Consider the following 19,295-nt stretch of genomic DNA (forward strand, 5'->3'; position numbering starts at 1 on the left):
GAAGGACTGTAGACGACTCATTTTAATTGCCTGTTTTCTCTGCAGTCATGCACAAGACATAAGAATACGTGGATCATCACGTGGTATTCGCCTACGACCGCTAAGAATCTGGAATTCAATTTCTTCTCTCAGGATGACGATGTCGGTTTCATCAACTGAACGATGGCTGTGATGTGTAAGAAGTGTTTAGATGACGTGAGAGAATAAAAAAAAAACTGCAATATAACCGCTAATACGCCGTTTGTTGTCAGTCCAACTCTTTATGCAGGCTGGCTTAAGCGTTGTAATGAATTAAAACTACGTAATAGCGATTATATTGCAGTTTTTTTTTTTTCATTCTCTCACGTGACCAAATGCGTAACAGCTATCGTTCGGTTGATGAAACCGGAACGGCATCAAGAAGAAATTCACTTGTAAATTATCTAACAGTCATAGGGGAATACCTAACGCCTAGTGCATCGTTTTAAAGAAGAGAACACGCAAGCAAAATTTTGGTGTCTATAATCTAAGTTGTATCCATCTCCGTGGTTGTATCCGACCGTGGGCCACTAGCTTTGAAATAGCCGACTGTGTTGGGCAGAGATGCTTCAAACACTTTCACCTGTAGCCTTCAGTGTTGCCTTACTCCGATGACACCTCGAGTGAATACCTGTAAAAATTTTCCGACAGTATCTGCTAGAAATATTGGGTGAAAAATGTACCTGAAATGAACACCAAGTCAGTATTCTAGTGTGACTTATAATTCCCATCCCAACTTGTTTTACTGAGCGGCGATTGGTATGGATGCAATATTCGAAGGTACGAACATGCAGGCCAGTTAGTAGGACTGAAATTCGAAAGCTGCAGTGAGCGCTTAATTGCTGATGAAGGGTTCATTGTAAGTGTGGTCATCAATGTATATTGAAAAGACTGCTCAGAAACCAATAATATCCGCAGTTGGACATCAAGAGTTTGTATACCTTTATTGAGACTTTTATTGGACGTGTTGCATTCAATGCGGAGATTGATTATTTCACAAAAAAAGCATAAAGTTTAACAAGTAGGCTGCATGTATTGTCCTAGCCTAATTCGAACAATAATCATTAACATCAACGCCGATACGTTATTGTTTAAGCGAATTATGGTTCTGTTTGGTTCCTCCTGGCATTTATGACCGCATAGCTGGTAGCACAGACGTGTCTACTCTTATTTTTTTTTAATGAAAGCTTAGCATATGCTTCTGGCACAGAAAGCCGGTGTCACGAATCGCCAATAATATTTCTATACAGTTGTATGGACACAAGCAGAACTTATCACTCACTGATGAGAAAAACAAACGATAAAGAACAAACAAGGAATATAAACTATCGTGGAATAGTGGAAACAAACCAACAAATTATGTCGACAGTTACACTCTTCTCGCGGGCACACTTGGATAAAATGGTGTTTCTGTGTACGTATCTACAAACATGACACCATACTGCAGCATTTGTGAATTGTGGGGTTGGGGTTTTTACGTTAGCCTTTGCGGTATACACTGGGCTATAAATAACAACAAACTTTCTGCACAGTCAGTGGCATCGGAACGTGTTACGTCTACAGGGGGATTTTTGAAAATTTGGTAGCAGCTCCCGTTTAATCCCTGAACCAACGCTACCAACAGGTGGACGATGTGGACAGGATGTCCACGTCTGTTGTACCCTGAATCCTCGCTTGAACCTCCAGTGGAAAACACCTCCAGCATTTACGGTACCAGTATACAGACTGATCTCGTTATTTCGAAATTACAGACAAATCAAATGCGTTTTTATTTTCCCACTACAGTTGCCTGTATAGGATGCCAAATGTTTAATAACCATCAAGGTTTCGCGCTATCAGAGCAGTGGAATTTGTGTACCGTCCCGTAGAGGCAATGCTTGAGTGCCACAGCCAGGAAGCAAAAGATATGTATATAAGAACTGAGAAAAGGGCTAAAAGAACGTATTCGGTATTTAATACGGGTTGGAAGCTTTGCCGTGCTTTGGAAACAGGCGAATATGTCTGCGGGTAGTGCAGCGGTTTCTTGAGTAGTCCTCTACGCACTGATACTTCTCAAAAGTGCACGCGCATCTTCTCTCATGAAGCAGCTCTGTTCAACGCATTCTGCTCACAGAGCAGTATACGACTGCTACGCCCCACTTCGCCCCGATTAAGGCTGCTACTAGGAGCCGAACTGTGCGCGAGACTCACCGGCCCACGCAACGTCTGGACTGCATGGCCATCCATACGTTGCATCTCGCTGATCGTTTTGTATTTGCTCATGCTCACCTTGACAGGCGACCAGTTGTACTTCCACATCATCATCTTCGTCTTTCTGACTAGAGTCGCGCTGAGATAAGCAAACGTAGCGTGACGAAAAGTTGACTTGCACTGGCGTCACAGAGTCCGCCATGTTGGCGAACCGTGAGCACGGCGAAAGCCTAGGCGCTTTTTATGATCCGCTTATCGCCACCTGCTCCGGTATACAGCGTGAAAGGTATGCGTGGTTCTCCATCGTGGCGTCGGAGAAGTCATGTGCAAACCACCTGTACCACTGTCAAAGTTATAGCACTTCATACTAAGAACGCTGGAGGCCAATCTGGCGCTGCATTCGTTCGAGTACCAAGGGAATGAAGGAAAGTCCATGGATCGTAAGAGTTTGCCTGGAACATTCTTTTGGTTTCTTGTTTTTTTTTTACAGAATGTTGCTACTTGCCCTGAATGGTTGAGTACTGCTAACCTACGTATGCCACTATGTTTATGCAATATTTCAGCAATGCGACGTAGCCTTAGGAACTGCTGTTTCGTTTTATTCATGCGCGAAGTCCCCTTTCATTCTTTAGACAACAAAATGACAGGAATATGGAGTGCAGAGAATAAGCTGATGATTAATTTTGCTATTGTATACATACAACACAGGCTATATATGTGGCACAAAAAGCCGATTACAAGTAGTCGCCGAGATGTTCGAAACGAACTTTAGTGCAGATATATGGACCCGTCATTGTGCCGCTAGCGGGCGAACTGCCGTATTGGTGGTGCCTGTAGCGCCATATTTCCCTCTAGTGTTTTATATATAAAGTAGTATGGCCCATTTGGCCCTAATGCTCCCTGTAACGCCTTCCATCCGCCACATCCTCCCCTCATCGTCTGTCAAGGTGGGCATGCATCAACCGTTGTAAAAGTCTTGTAACAGAATATTCGCCACAAACAACACGGTTACTAAAACTCGTTTAAACAGCCGACGCGTCGCCACGGACTTTTGTTTAATATTTTGAACACAAGACGTGTCAAACGATCAACGACAAACCCCGGTGAAATATCGCGAGCCCCTAGTTTCCGCAGCAAGCGAAAGGGGGCGTAGCAATCGGCATTACGGCACTCGCCAAAAATGATAAAGGGTGGAAAAGTACAAAGATACGGACAGCACAGACACAGAGAGTCACAGAGTTCTGTACACATTAGGGGAAGGGAGAAAAAAATGAGAACAAAGAAGGACGCTTGTGCGCGTGAGTCAGCGTCTTCATCGTGAACTCCAGCGCCCAGGTCAGGCGTCGACCTGGAAAAAACGGAAGTCGTTGCTGCTTCCAATGATGAGTCGCCACGGCGCCAAAGTTTACGATGCACACAAGAGAAAAATTTGTGCTACCGCTCAAATAATTTAATTGCACGCGGCCGCTGACCAAGTAACGCTTGCGTCACACTTAAATCGAACACTTTTGTTTGGATTTCCGCTTTTTCAGCAACAATTGTTGCAGGTACATAGAGTGAGCTCGAGTAGTTACGGATACAGTGACGGATCATTTTTTATGTGAAATTCGTGTTCGTGTTAAGCGTGGCGCATGCTTTTGGTTCCGCGGTCATGAAGAACCGCTCATCATCTCCGTAGGACTATAGTCCTCTCCCGTTTGCATCAACGAGTCCCTGTTCTTCCAGGTAATGATCTGTCCTGTCTTGGATGCGGACTTCACGGCCAGACACGATCTATACGCTGCTCGATTCTTATCTTTTTTGTTGTTGTTGTTGCTGATCTTACAGAAAGACTTTGCGGCGTCACAGGGGCGATATCAGATACGAACACTCTGGAAATGGTCACCTCGAACACACATTCGTTTTTAGGGTAAATTCATGCGTTGTGGTCTTCTGGCATGTATTTAGATAGCCTATGTGGTCTTCCCCTCTTGGAAAGGGCTCGCTACAGCGCGGTCATCCGCTTGCGTTCCACAGACATCACTGCAGACAACAGCTGTGACCTCATGTAATCACTGTCGTTAGCAGATTCCCGGAATTCAACTATAACGTTTTGTACCTTGCAGTACAAGGGTAAGCCTATAATAATGTACCAATCATTTGCTAAACTTGGACATTTGTTATCGAAGTCAAAGCGCAGTTCTGTTCGTTAGTTTTCTTGTGATTATATTCAACTCCCGAGCATCCAGGAATATGGGCATGTGTTAGGCTGGAAGACGTACGCATACCTTAGAGGCTCATCATCTCTAGCTAGAAGACCTGAGTATGGCCGCATCGTGTATAACCGAGCTCCCCTATTTTGGCTGGTCAGACATCTTTTGTGGGCCTGTACATCGGTAGCCATAGATGATGCTCTACCGACGCTATACCGTGACGCGACATTGCTGCAGCCGCAAATGTGAAGTGGCAGCGTTAAAAGTTTCCTGGCAGGCCAATAATGTAAGGGAACCACAGGGATTTGTTGCAAAGCTTAATGCCAGTTTCGCACCACTGTCTGCTGTAGGCAGCGCGGAATGCCGGCCATGATTTAATGTCATGTCTTAGAGCATAGCGCGCAAACATGGATAGCTACAGGTTTGAGGACGAACAGAAGTGCCTGTGTTCGCGCTCAGTTCCCCGCCACTTGGTCCGGATTGCCGAACAGCCAGCGTACTTGTATGTCCACTGAATACGGAAATGCACAAGCCGAGGGTCAACTGCCGTAACCGATGCCACAGGACACGCTCCGCAGCGTTCCTGGACAAGTGACTCTGCCGCACGTACGCGGTCGCAGCCACGTACCTGGAGCCACGTGCCATAGTGTCATCACATTACTGCCACGTGTCTGTGCCATCTCGCCTCTCAGATTATTCCGAAGTAAATAAATCGATGCAGTGTCTATGTCCCGGAGAGCGCTGTAGCGAGCCCTGCCACTGCATAAAGGAAGCCCCCTCGCGGTATTCCCCTAGGCCTCTTCCTCTTCTTCCTCCTCCTCCTCTTCCTCTTCCTCCTCGGGGCGCACCTGCTGGATGCCCTGCTGCATCCGCTGGGCGAACGCCTCCAGGTTGATCTTGGCGGCCGCGACGCCTCCGCCCAGGTCTTCCTCCTCAGCCTCCTCTTGCAGCGAGAAAGGGATGCCCTTGGAGCGAATCAGCTCCTCGGTGCGCTCCCAGAGGCTGCGGGTCGCGTCCTCGGTCCACTCGGAGCTGCGGGCATCGTAGGCGCGCAGGTCCTTGATCACCTGCGTAGCGCGCGACATCGGGACAGCGTTAAATAAAGCTCGGCCATGGTGTTGACAGCGTGAGACAAGACACAGGCGTAACGCTGGCCATCAAAGCAGTGCATGTGTGCCTTGTCTTGCGCTGTGACGAGTAGGGACCATGTCAGGCACACGCCAATTAATTATTACACGAGTTGGGAACTCATGCCACGAAACTAAAGCATCGCACTACCGGACACACAAATGCGAAGCTTATAGACATTTGGTCTTGCGCACTGTGGGAACCACTTCACTGTAGAATTGATTACAACACCAACATGCTTGGAGGCTGTACCCTGTAACCCACCATGCATTAGCACCACGACTGCCGTCATAGAGACACACCGCATACGTCAGTTAGTACGTAAGAATACACTGGACAAACAAACAGTGCACGACTGAAGTATTTTTGCGTTTCCACCTTGTGAATGCCGTGTCTGTATGCGTGCCGAATGGTCGCTGCACAGGCACCTGCGTCAGCATAACTATAAAATCTCGCGTGAGCTCTTTCACAATCTTCCACATTGAGCCTCCAGAAGAGCATGGACCACGAGCAGATTAAGCGTTAACAACAGGCACAAATATACTGTTCACTGTAAAATTGTGAGCTAAACTTCATTGCCCACTTACGAAGAAGACTGCTGCCATACTTCTAGTTTAGAGGTGACCTTCAAGAGCCTTAGTACTTATGACTCTTTCACATATCAGCATCACAATGCTAAGACGTCACTGCCACACTTTTTACTTTCTACTTTGCCTGCATAAACATTCCAACTCACGCATCTTTCTATTTTAACAATCACTTTACTATGACGTCATATGGCCAGTCGAACGTGGACTTCAGTACCTCAAGAAACATGGCGCAAAAAGGCTGATTCATGAGAACTGGATGCAACTGGACTTGTGCGTTTTCTTTTTCCTCTCTGTACAATGTCTTTGACTTGCGCAGCCCTCATATGAGACAGCACAGATGGTTGTACGGAACAGCTAGAGACGACGCCGAGCGCCTACCTTTCCTGAGTCTGACTCGATCTTGCGGGCCATGATGGCGTAGACGACCGACTGGACGGCCTCCTCGGTGGTGCGGAACATGATGCGTGCGAAGGTGTGCATGAAGCGACCCTGGAATCCGGGCAGGTTCTTGTACAGGCTGCTGGCTATCAGGCCCGGGTCTACGCAGAAGGCGGCCACATCGAAGGGACGGTACCTGCGCTCAAGAAGCACGCGCGGAAGCAGGCCCTGTTGTAGAATGAGCGAATAGGGAACTCGCGCACGCTGTTAATTTTATTTTAAAATATGGACGCAGACTCGAGGAAATGGAAAAGGAATAGACTGGGAAATACCACAAGAAGGGGCGCAGCGCCCGCTTGCCACAGAAAGATGGGGTTGAAAGATAGGATGCAGTCGTATGCACTAAGATCATGCAAAACCAGGGGTGAATCCATCCTGCAAGGATGTTCCATACAATTCTAATGGGACCAAAAATGTGCCTCGGACTACATGTAGGCTACACTTTCGGTGGCTGTCAAGTATATGCTTACCTATACATATTAATGAATTTGTTTCGCACACCTCTTACACAACATCATTTAAGCGCTCAGACTGTCGGTCCCAGGACGGTGCAGGTATACCTCCTAGTTTGAACTCTGCGTGAAAAAGTATACCTGCAAGTCGTCACGCTACTCTTTGCCGATCTGTTCAGGAGTTCGAAGGACACCGGCTTTACTGTTGGTTCATCTAGTGGATGCCTTACCATCCCATCTTTTCTTGCCTTTGAGAAAAGTTCTCCTCGGCTTATTGGAGTGCTGGAGACGCTATGCAAGCCGGGACCATAAGCACACCCAAAGATGCTCGCAGGCAGTACGTGAAGCAGGAACACTACAGTCCTGGACCTAAGCGCACTACGCCGATAATGGTCTCCAAAGGCACATACTACAGCGAAGCAGCAAGCAAGCGCATACCTCCGGGCGAGTTCCTTGTTGAAGAGGTAGAGGCCCAGCTTGGAGCTCCGGTAGACGCTGCGGTGGTCGTAATTGGTGCGCACATGCTTGTCCTCCATGTCCTCGAGGTCGGCCATGTGGCCGTTGCGGAATCCGCCGCACACGACGTTGATGACGCGCGCGATGCCGCCGGGCGTGGAGCGAAGCTTGTCGATCAGCAGCGTGGTGAGGAAGAAATGGCCCACGTAGTTGACGCCCATCATCAGGTCGATGCCGTCCGCCGTGAAGTCGCGGCCACTCAGGATCGCTGCGAGCGTCGATCCCTTCCGTTATATAAACAATCGCTTGCGACATTAAGAGGAAGCCCTTTCATTTTCCGGGCATGCTCAGAAAGCTCTTAACTTTTTGGGAATTAGTCTTTTTTTGCTGCATTTGAGCTAAAGTAGATTGTCGGAAAGAACAAAATCAGTTTCTTTAGGGTACTGTTTCCACATCAAAGTCATAAAGATAGGAAGATATATCCTTATTAAAGTGGACAAGCGAGATCGCTTCGTCATTCACCCAAAACGAATGAATCATACCCTACAAGGGAGCTTCATCTGAAAGCAAGGATCCTCCATAGTAGTATGCTCTGAAGAAAACGTCGCTTGCAGGTCGCTTCTCGCCTTTTCTTCAGTTACATACTTCTGAAACAGTTGTGAGCAGCTGCTCCTGTCACGAGTTTCGTGATACGCGCCATTGGAGGGAATCCTCCTTACGGACGCCGTGGTATAGTTAAGTTAGCATACACTTAGGCCACCGCGACATATTTGAAGCCACACGCTCGCATCTCTGTCAGTGTGAGAAGGCGAGCCAAAAAGGTCAAGAATCGAGTTAGCCTGTTCGCGCTTACCGGCGTTGTTGACGATGCAGTCGAGGCGCTCTTCGGAGGCGATGAGCTCCTTGGCGAACTCGCGGATGGACTCGAGGTTGGTCAGGTCCATGTACATGACGCGCACGTTGAACGAGCCGGTCTTCTCGCGCAGGAAGAAGGCGGTCGAGTCGCGCCGCAGCCGGGTGCGACACGCGATCACCACGCGGGCGCCTCGCCGCGCCAGCTCCAGGCACAGGGTGCGGCCCAGGCCGTTGGAGCCGCCTGTGCGCCCGAAAGGGAGGTATACGTGAGAGGGCGGCCGGAGGGAACGTTTCGCTACACCACACCGCTCAAAGGAAAAGAGAAGAGACAAAGAGCGAAAATGCCAGGCGGTAATGTCGTAATGCAATGAGCTATACCTCACCTTACAAAAAAAGTTTTAGACAGTCTATAGAGTGTCTGTAGACTTCTGTCTATAAAGCCTATAGACTGTCTATAGACAAAAGTCTATAGGCAATACAAATGCCATAGACAGTCAATAGACAATCTATAGATTTACGACCATACACTTTTAGTACACTTTTGTCTATAGACGGTCTATAGACTATGAACAGACAAAAAGCAGTATCTATAGGAAGTCAATAGAGTCAATAAGAAGTCTATAGACTGTCTATAGACCATTTTTATAAGGGTCGCTTTGAGTAAAAAAAAAAATGTGTGCCATGGCGCTCTTTGGCCACGGATGCCCTTGCGCCATAAAAATCATCAGCATCATCAAGCAATGAGCTATATAGTGCCACGTGTCCAAAACTTCAGGATTAGGACAGCTGGGTGAAGTCTGCGAATAGCATGCAGAGGTCGCGAGTGTTCTGCGCCTATTACGAGCTCCTCCGCTATGCAGACAGTAAAAAAGAAAAGCATGGGGCATTCTGGTTATCATCAAGGAGGAGAACCACAGCTGAGCACCGCAGTCTTAGTGCTAAATGGTCTATACATCACTATAGTCGATCTTCATATTATCTGCCACAGCGACCGCCGCATTGGTCATTTGCCCCTCTGGTAGTTGTCATAACTGACTCGCAGCGCACTCCCAGTCAATGAGTAATACTATTTGCCCCTCTGGTAGTTGTCGTAACCGACGGCTGAGTGCAGCGCACTCCCAATCAATGACTAATACTATGGTTAGACTAAGAAAAAGAACTGAAAAAAAAAACAGGAGTCCCGGCCCGTGTCATCCCAATCAATGACTGTGATCCACGCAGGTGCACGGTCTGTCTGATAAAGATGGTAATCAGTAATAGTGTGCCATCTGTTTTCCTGTAATACAGGTGTGTGTCATATCTGCTGATGTCGGTTGTAATAGAAGTTCAGTGCCTGACCAATTACAATAGTCGTCGCCGTGTTCACGCGCCGGCCAGTGAGATTAGGCCATCTGCTGCTGCGTAATCCAAGTTTCTGCGGTCTTCCGTAATGTCTGCTGTGCAAGAAAGTGAATGAAGTCACAACCAATGACGCGATCAGCCTGATCAATCAGAAATGAGCACCGCTGCGCTGATGTGCTGGTCAACGAAAGTGTGATTCGTGTAGTCCAGGTTTCTGCAATCTATGATGCCGTCGCTTGTAACAGAAACTGTGGTGGGACACCTTGAAAAAGTGTGAAAATAAAATGTACCAGCCGTATCTTGTAGCAGTTAAACTCAAAGGATGTCTAGCATTCCGTCCAGACGGAACGATGTGACTGCTGCTGGAGTTCCGTTCAAACACAGCATTTACTGGCATTGCAGTTCCGTTCGTACCAGAATCCAAAATTCCTTTTTGAACCAATCTTTGGTTACAGTGTTCTAGAAGCCTTCTATAACACTGTACCCTAGTGTCAAACGTCGTATCAGGTTTTCATCAGACTAGCACCAGTGTATTTATTTATTTCACATACTGTCAATCCCATTGGGATTTTTACAGGATGGGCATATAGTAAAAAGGTACAAAGCGAATACAAATGGAATGGCATACAATAAAAACACTGTTATTTTCAAGTAATTACATGAGTATGGGAAAAAAAACACAGATAACAGAAAATAAAACACATAACGAGAGAATATTTTTCACAGAAAAGGGTGCAATTTTATACATTGTAAGTAATATGTTCATAAAGATGCTGTTACATGCAGTGATACGAGTGGTCTGTTGTACTTGAATAATTATGATTTAATTATCTATTTAATTATCGCTCAACTGTTCTTCTACCAAAGTTACAAATTTCTGCAAAGATGTATTAGTAGTAATAGAGGGGTTCAAACTATTCCATTCTTTTATGGCAAGCGGGAAAAATGAATATCTGAAACAGTCGGTTCGGAATGCGTACTCTTTAAGGGTTAATGGGTGCTTATGCCGGGATTGTCTGGATTCATCTACAGATATATATAACGAAGTATCTATGTTTAATGTGTTATGAACTAATTGGAACAATAATTTTAGTCGTGCTAGTCTGGCGCGTTTCTGTAAAGTAAGAATACATGCTTGATTTAGTAGTTGGGATGGTGAATCACTGCTCCTGTATTTGTTAAAGATAAATCTAATTGCCTTTCTCTGCACTCCTTCTAGTTTGTTAATGAGTTGTTGTGTGTAGGGAAACCAAATCGTATTTCCATATTCGAGAACTGATCGTATAAATGTGTTATATGCTAACAGTTTGGTCTCCGGTGGCGCTTCTCGAAGCCGTCTTCTAAGGAAGAACAATCGTTTTAAAGCAGATGATACTATGCTGTTAATATGTGATTCCCACCTTAGATCATGTGAAATGATTAATCCAAGGTATTTGTGTTCGTGAACTCGGGTGAGCGGTATGTTATTGATGCTGTACACATATTCGGACCTTTGTTTTTTACGGGTTACAGATAAGAAGGCTGTTTTTTTAATGTTCAGTTCCATTTGCCATTTGTGACACCATATTACCACTTCTTGAAGGGCGCTGTTTAAATCATCGTGGTCATTTATAGAGTTAATTTCATTGTAAAGGATGCAGTCATCGGCAAAAAGTTTAATTTTAACATGTATGTTAGAGGGCAGATCATTAATGAAGATGAGAAATAAAAGTGGAGCAAGGACGCACCCTTGGGGTACTCCCGACGTAACGAGCGCAATAGAAGAAATATCATTGTTAACTACAACATACTGAGATCGGTTAGTTAAGTAGTCCTCGATCCAGTTGATAATAGGGCCGTCACCTAAAGTTGATGTAAGTTTGCTAATTAGTTTTTTATGGCTTACTCTGTCAAATGCCTTAGAGAAATCAAGTGCAATCAAGTCAACTTGCTTTTGGTTATCAATGCTCTGGAATAAATCATGTGTTAGTTCGAGTAATTGGGTGATAGTTGAAAGTCCCCTTCGAAATCCATGTTGAACAGGCGATAAAATGTTATGTTGCTCAACATAACTGGTGATATGCTTTAGTATAATGTGTTCCAATAATTTTCCTACCGTGCACGTTAGTGATATTGGTCTGTAATTTGAAACGTCATCTTTGCCTCCTGTTTTGTGTATAGGAATAACTTTCGCGATTTTCCATTCATTAGCTAGACTACAGGTTGATAAAGATTTATTGAACATTAAATGTAAATATTTCGCGTTGACTTCGGCATATCTTTGCAAAAAAGTGTTTGGAATATTATCAGGACCGTTTGCTTTTTTTGTATCTATTGATAAAAGTAGGTTCAGAAAGCCTGTCTCGGTTATTGTTGGCATGTCTAGAGGTGTTTGATTGCGGTGAATACTCTCCGGTGTGCGGCCATCGTCATCTGTGAACACAGATTGGAAGTATGTATTTAAGGAATTTGCGAAGTTTTGATTTTGTCCTTGGCAACTGACGGTGTCTTTTTGTGTTTTGGGGCTGAGGTATTTCCAAAATTTTCCAGGGGAGTGTTTTAAAAAATTAGGAAGCGTAACTGAGAAGTAGTTTGTTTTCGCTGCCATAATTTTTGCTTTCATTTCACGGATGGCGTTCGTGAGCTTATGTTTTACCTGATAGTCATTTTTTGATTTTAGTGATTTCCTTAGTCGTTTTACTTTGCGTTTCCCATGAATGATATCACGTGTTATCCAGGGATTACGTGTATTTGTTCGTTTGGTCTTCAATGGTACAAAGTTTTTGATGCAGTGCGATACAATGGCCTTGAAGCTTTCCCACAGCGTATCTATATTTGTACCTTGATAATTAGCGAGTTCTTCAAATGATTCGTACTCCGAAATTAGGTAATTAAGTATGCTTGAATCATCAGCGTTTGTGAAGTCTGGGTAAGTAGTTTTCGAGATAGTACGAGCTGCTGTTGCTTGAATGGGTGTGGTGCACAATGTTAGCTTATGATCTGATATGCCATCGAGGACTGCTACGTTGGTTTGATCGATCGCGAAGTGATTGCTGAGGAAGATGAGGTCAAGAATGTTAGATGCACTACCTTGAACACGTGTGGGCTCGTTGATAACTTGGAACAGGTCAAAACTAAGCATAATATCAAAAAGGGTTTCAGAACACGGGGAGCGATACGACATGCTTTGCCAATCTATATCTGGTAGGTTGAAGTCCCCAAGAAGGATCAGTCTGGATTTTTGAACATGTTGATGCATATATTCATATAGTGAGACCAATGCAGGCTGATCTGCCGAAGGACTGTGGTAAACACAACCTACAGTGACAGTGTTCGTTCCAAATATCAACTTACAAAAGAGTGCCTCGGCACCCTCAACTTCTGGTAACATTGCGAAGGGAATTTGTTTGTTTATTAGTATAGCCACACCTCCTCCACGTGTTAACCTGTCTTTTCGGACGATAGCATAGTTTGGTGGGGCAATTTCTTTGTCATTGATATCGTTAGTAAGCCAAGTTTCTGTGATCGCTATGAAGTCAGGTTCGAGGCCGATAAGAAGAGATTCTAGTGACTCAAGTTTATTAAGAATACTTCGCGCATTTACGTTTGCAAAAGTTATCTGTTTCGTTTTGTGGGATGACGGGGGCGTAGGTTTGGTGCTTTGCCATGTTCGTTTTTTTGGCTAGTACTCGCGTTTGTCTCGGGACACGAGTTAGTTGTCGCGTTTGTCTGTGCTTTTACGGGTACTCGGCAGTTGTTTTCTTCATCCCAGTGGAACATTTCACCGTTTATGCGTATTTTATCGAACACTCACAGCATGTATACGTTGTATACTCACAGCATGTATACGTATACGAACACTCACAGCATGTATCACAGCATGTATACGTTAGTACGTTGCTGCGTAGTTCAATTGCTTGCATACCCTTTGCATCTAAAGCAGTTAGATTCGGTTCGATGTCACAGAACTCAAGTGGCAGTTGCTGTTCTTTTGGCACATACCTATAAGAGCATTTAATTTTGAATTTTTTTTTTTCAGAATACTATAGCGTTCCAGCCGCACGGAACAATATTACTGTTGTTAGAGTTCCGTTCAGGCGTAGGGGCACACAAAAAGCTTTGGAACAACAAAAAAAATTAAAAATTTGTAATCCCTCGCTGGCTAGAGGCTCAGCCAGGCATTCAGGAGTGTAGTGTACAGGTAGCTCTGGGCAATGCAAATCGCACCTGTCAGTTCGCGGCTGCATGCTCAGACTGCCAAGCAATTAAGCTGTTTTTGTGATTGCCATGTTTCGAAAACTTTGGTGGGCATCTGTACCAGTGCATTGCATCACAAAACATGTAGATATTTGCTGCTAAGCGGTTTTATTTTATCAGCTCTGGCTCTGTTATCTGGGATCTTAAGTGACAGTCACTGTTCCGTGTACAGTAACTGAGAGCGATTTTTGTTCTGGACCATGTCTTGGACGGGACTCCAGCATGTATTTGTTGTTCCATCTGGATGGAACTTTAGCCACAGTCTAAACTCAATGATGACAATATCCGCAATCATGGTCAGCCGCTGGCCAGTCAGAGTGAAGTCGGCCAATAAGGGCGTGCCACATGTCCTCGCGTGATCTAGACCTGTGACGAAAGAAGCAGGGACCTATACTCGGAGAAAACTTCTGTGGCTATGCAGCCATTTGGCTAGGCAGGGAAGGGAAAGAGACGAACATTTGTCTTCCGAAAATTGGCGGACTGAACGCAGGCGTCACTCCGCGACAGAATATAAAAAGAATCTACCCCTCTCAGGCGTTTAAGTATTGAGCAACACCGCCAGTTCGCCTGTCGTTCGCGTTGCTTGTACTCAGCTTCAGCTGCTAGACGACGCATCCTGTCGTTTTCACTCTCCGCTTCAATGTGACATCCCTGATGCTCTGAAGGGCGGGATCCTCAGCACGACGCTGCCGCTCCCTTCCAAGTCGCCGAAGCATCTCCCACCTCCTCCCCGTCTCTGACTGGCTGCTTCGCCTCCTCCCGTCCACGTGACTCTTCCCACCTCCTCTCCACGCTCCACATTTTACTTCATGGCCTCAAACCGACACTAGCGGACAGATTTGGCGAAGATGGCAGTAGCAATGCTAACGCATTAAAAAAGATTACCCGGTTTAGTCACATGGCTCGCGCTTGTTTCTGGCGAGAAACCTTAAAGTCGTACAGGCACAAGTTTTTAGGCTGTCCGTGTTAGTTGTGCTTTGCTGCACACCCGAGAATCCCGCCTACCGCACTTCCATAAACCAGTGGAGGAATACGTGGGAGGGAGCAAGGTACCAAGAGTCAGCACCATTAGGATGCTGGAGTATTTCCTGCAGCAGAATGGGAAAAACACCACTATCTTTAAAAAGCTTCAGACGTATATCGATCAAGTAACGCGGATATTCAGGCGAATCTCCCTCAGGAACAAAGACCTCTGAGAACACTGCCTAATAAGGCTGGTTCGTGCCTTCAAAATCAGCAGGATGGTTTATGCCACTCCCTTTCTCATTCTCAGTCCTGGCAAAGCGGAGAAATTCGAGATAATGATCAGAACGTCATTCAGAAGGGCTTTAGGCATCCATCCAACTCCTCGACAGAGAAGCTTCTAGCTATGGGAACGCATAATACCTGGGAAGAGATTGCCAAAGCAGTCAGGGAGGCGCAGATCTGGCGGTTCAACTCCACCGTAGCGGGCCGAAAAATACTACAAGAACTACGGCTTCCGTCGGGAGAACCAGCCTATGTCGCTGAACCGCTGGAGCTTTAAACACAGAAACTATTCAAAACTTCACCGATTCCTAAGGATATGCACCCCATCCATGATAAGGAACGAGGGGGCGTTGAGCAAAATTTATTCAAAGTAAACTAATGAAAGACCCTCCTCAGGAATCAGCCGATCGCGATGCTGCCTGCGGGCTAGAAGGGGCCGCAGTCATAGCGGTGGTAGATGGGAACCACATCCAGAAGGTAATTGGATCCATTAATGCGCGTAATGCTTTAATAGATGAAGAGGCTGTGATAGCGATAGCATGTACGGGTACCAGAGCCAAAACTATTCTCTCAGACAATAAGGCGGCTGTTAGAAACTTCGTCAAAGGCCTAATTTCCAGGCAGGCGGCCAGTCTACTGAGGAAACACCCGTTAAGCCGGGAGGTTTCAGTCATCTGGGTTCCAGCTCATGAGGGTCTACCAGGCAATGAGGCTGCCCATCGCCTCGATCGAGATGTGTACACCCGAGCGGCCGTAGAGACCCCGCTACCCGGAGACAAAGACCCGCTCATCACCTACAAGGAGCTCTCTGAGACTCCCAGACTAGGCCGAAGGATCTATCCATCACCAGATAGGTCCCTAACACCCTCAGAATGTAGGACCTGGCGAAAAATTCAGGCCAATCACTTCTTCCCTTATGTTGCTCTGCATAATGAGCTTACAGGCGACCCGGAGGCCTGCAATCTTTGCAACGTACCTCTGAGTCAAAATCATCTAACCTGGCAATGCCCCGAATCTGCGGGAGCTAAACAGACTGATCCCCTTGGTCAAGTTGCCTGGGAGTCCTACATCCGCGGCCCAAATGCGGATGTACAAAAGGTTGTCATACGCCTGAAGGAGGAGGCTTACTCCAAGACCTTCTCTGCGGTCACGGCTGGTCACGGCGCAGGAGGGCCGGCAAGGGGGAGACCCTCCCTCTGGCTGAGCCCCTGCCCCGAGGCCCATGCCGGCGTGAATAAAGTCGTCTCTCTCTCTCTCTCTGGCTGTCCGTTTTTATGCCTTGAAAGAGGCCTATGTGCCAAGTAATAACGAAAATGAGAGCACCAGTGCTCAGCGTGAATAATTAATTAAAGACTATTTTGTACTGGCCGTTGCTGAAGTACATCTTGACGTCACAGCCGACCGGCTCTCCAGAATACTGAGGACGTCGGCGTCGCCGGCAACCACCATGGTTGTTTCTGAGAACAGCCACTGGGTTTGGTGACATCACAATAATTGGAGCAAGTGAACCTTGACGTCATTCCTTACGGGTAGAAATGCCGAGCGGCTGTTCGGACTGCATTCAAAACCATATTAAATTATGTTTCACTCGACGCCTGCGACTAAACGTTGCTAGAAGGCAACTCCCATGAAACATATCTCGTTATCTGTTTGCGTTCGAAATTTTGCGTCTGCAGGATGATGTGTGAATCGCTCACACGATTCACTGGTCTTCATGATAGAAATACTTCCTCTACCGCTTCTACTGTCGCAAGCACGGCTTTGCTCTGTTGTTTTCCGAAACAAGTACTGTGTTCAGCCACCGTGTTCAAGTTACGCACGATATAGTCGAAGCATTTCATATCGTCAAGACCAATGAATCATGTGTAAGCAACCCATCCATCCGGCTGTATCGAACGCGCGTTCACACTCGGTGTAGGTGAAACGCTCGCTCCACCGGGCAGGCGGACGCGTCTTCCGTGGCAATCCAGGCGCCCACCCAACGCGCGTCTCGGGGTTAGTCGGCGTTCCGCTGTAGCCATGCCGTTGTCTTCCCCCACAACGAAGGCTTCTAGTGGTTGTATTAAAATGACCAAGTATTCAACCAAGGAAAGCCATGTATTACCAAGCCTAGCCATCAATATGCTTCGCCATTTTTTGGAACGCCAGGCAAGATTGGCGCTTCACGGTTTCCCACCAGAAACATATGCACGTAATAAACTTGGTCATGGTTTTTAAGGGAGAAAAATGTCGGTCATAAAATCCGCCAATTGGCTGGAGGGAAATGGCGTCACCGGACTGGAAGTGATGACACTTCCGGTAAAAAAGAAACAACAGCTTCTAATACTATCGCATTGCCGACACATGTAATTAGGCGTTCTGGTGAATTTGATTTTATTTTTATATTGAGGCTCCGGGAACAAAATCGCTGTAGTTGTGAGTAGCTCTCTGTGCTGTTGCCTTCCCTGCGTCCGTTTAGCGCTTAGGCTTCTCGAAGTGATCGATCGCTGCACTGTTTTCCCTTCCTCGTCGCTCCTAGTTAACCGGCGAGTCCAGAGCATCGGAGAGCCTGAGACATTGGCCGCATTACCACGGATAGCAGGTTCTCATTGGAACACATTCTATTTGGAAACGCCACACACACCTGGATCACATTCATTGGTTAGGGGACGCCACTGAGCCTTCTGTTAGGAGATACAAAGTCCGCCAGCAACTCCAGGCAACCTCCGGCTCTCTCTGTAAATGCCATTGGGTTTCTGAAATCATCATTATCAGCTTAAGTACGTCCACTGCGGGACAAAGGCCTCTTTCTCTGACTTTAAATTAACCTTGCCCTGCACTATAGCAGCGGCCACCTTATGCATCCGCGGCATAACTCAACGGCGGCCATTGCTTCAGAAGAGAGTATAGTATAACCGGCGGGGCCGCTTTAATTAGCGCGGCGTGAATCGTGAGCTCTATACTCGTGGTGACAGAAACAACGAAGGAAAGCATTGTCTTTCACGGGCGCAAGAAAGGGGGACAACAGATTCCGTGCCTCCGTGACTCAACCACGGCGCCCAAACGATCCCTGCCTCTGGGCTGCAGTATACACACCCTGCAGTATACACCGCGCCGAGAGGTCAGGTATCCTGCTTGCCGGTCTAAAAAAGCACTCGCCCGGCCTGGCTCGCCGCAAGACAGCAAGAACCGTGGGCCGCGACCAAGTGGTGATGAATCGCCAGCTTTGCGCAAGGCACGCCGCTTTTCTTCACGAGCACCGCGGCTGAGTGGCCTTGCGTTTTCGCCCTCCCCGACTTCCACCTCCCCCCACGAGGGAATCCTTTCTTCTTGCTTTCCTCTTGCATTCCCACGGCTTGGCACCTGCATTAGGGCTCGCGCACTGGGTCCGACGGCGCTCTAATTGCCCTAACCGCCCCCCGGCGTCGTTGGCTGTGCACCGCGGTGTGGAGGCATAGAAGACGTCTTTGCCGCTTCCTCCTCGAAGGACTGGCAGCAGCTCAGTATTTCCGTCTACCTGTTTGGCGCCTTTGTCACCTGCACTACCCGGCGAGGCCGGCACCGCAAAAGGTTTTGAACTGCAAACTGCCGCATCTCAGCCGTTAGACATACAGCAAGTGGTTAGGATGCGGCAGTGTGTTCGCGAAGATGCCTGACCGTTGTGCGAGTCTCACATGGAAATTTTGATGGTATTGGAAGAGAAGGGATAGAGGGAAAGGTGTACAGAAGAGAGGGTAGAGGAGACGGCTTCAGGGAAAGGGTTTACTTGAGTGCGCATAGGTGCGCTTTCATTAGGGGATGGCATAGCTTTCGTTCCTCCATGGGGGATGGTGTCCGCTTTACATGCTGATGGCGATGAGAGTAATGAAGGTGCTTTACCATGACAACAAAATGATACGAAGTAGTGTTTGAAACAACGTTGACGTCATATACTTGAAATATGCTGATCGCTTTGCGGCTCGTCCCAAAGGATCTGCTGTGCGGTATTTACGTATCCCTCCTTCAGACCTTGCACCTCTCATGCCCATAAGCCCCATCGCTGCCTATCGACGTCAAAGGGGAGGTGAAGCGAGTGCATACTTTTTTAGGTGTCGCCTTCACCGCACGCAATGCTTCCATATATATAACCACGTGACAGAATAGTTATGTAGGCGGACGCACTGAGAAGGGCA

The 19,295-nt window shown here is 46.9% G+C and overlaps 1 protein-coding gene across 2 annotated transcripts in view; it reads right to left on the reverse strand.

Moving 5' to 3' along the window:
* Positions 1-929: 929 nt before the first annotated feature.
* Positions 930-19,295, reverse strand: part of LOC149363815 (retinol dehydrogenase 13-like) — a 29,218-nt gene continuing 10,852 nt past the window's right edge. The window contains exons 2-6 of one of the 2 annotated variants that reach the window (XM_089573755.1): positions 8,318-8,560; positions 7,447-7,732; positions 6,497-6,692; positions 5,249-5,467; positions 930-3,556 (exon numbers count right to left, since the gene is read on the reverse strand). In XM_089573755.1, the coding sequence (XP_089429881.1) occupies positions 3,545-3,556; positions 5,249-5,467; positions 6,497-6,692; positions 7,447-7,732; positions 8,318-8,560 (956 nt within the window). In that variant the 3' untranslated portion in view covers positions 930-3,544. Of the gene's footprint in view, positions 5,468-6,496; positions 6,693-7,446; positions 7,733-8,317; positions 8,561-19,295 lie in introns of both variants that reach the window. The other variant, XM_089573754.1, reaches the window with a different exon arrangement.

Source organism: Amblyomma mixtum, chromosome 2, assembly GCF_055824585.1.
Source record: "Amblyomma mixtum isolate Tamu chromosome 2, ASM5582458v1, whole genome shotgun sequence".
In the NCBI taxonomy this organism is placed as follows: domain Eukaryota; kingdom Metazoa; phylum Arthropoda; class Arachnida; order Ixodida; family Ixodidae; genus Amblyomma; species Amblyomma mixtum.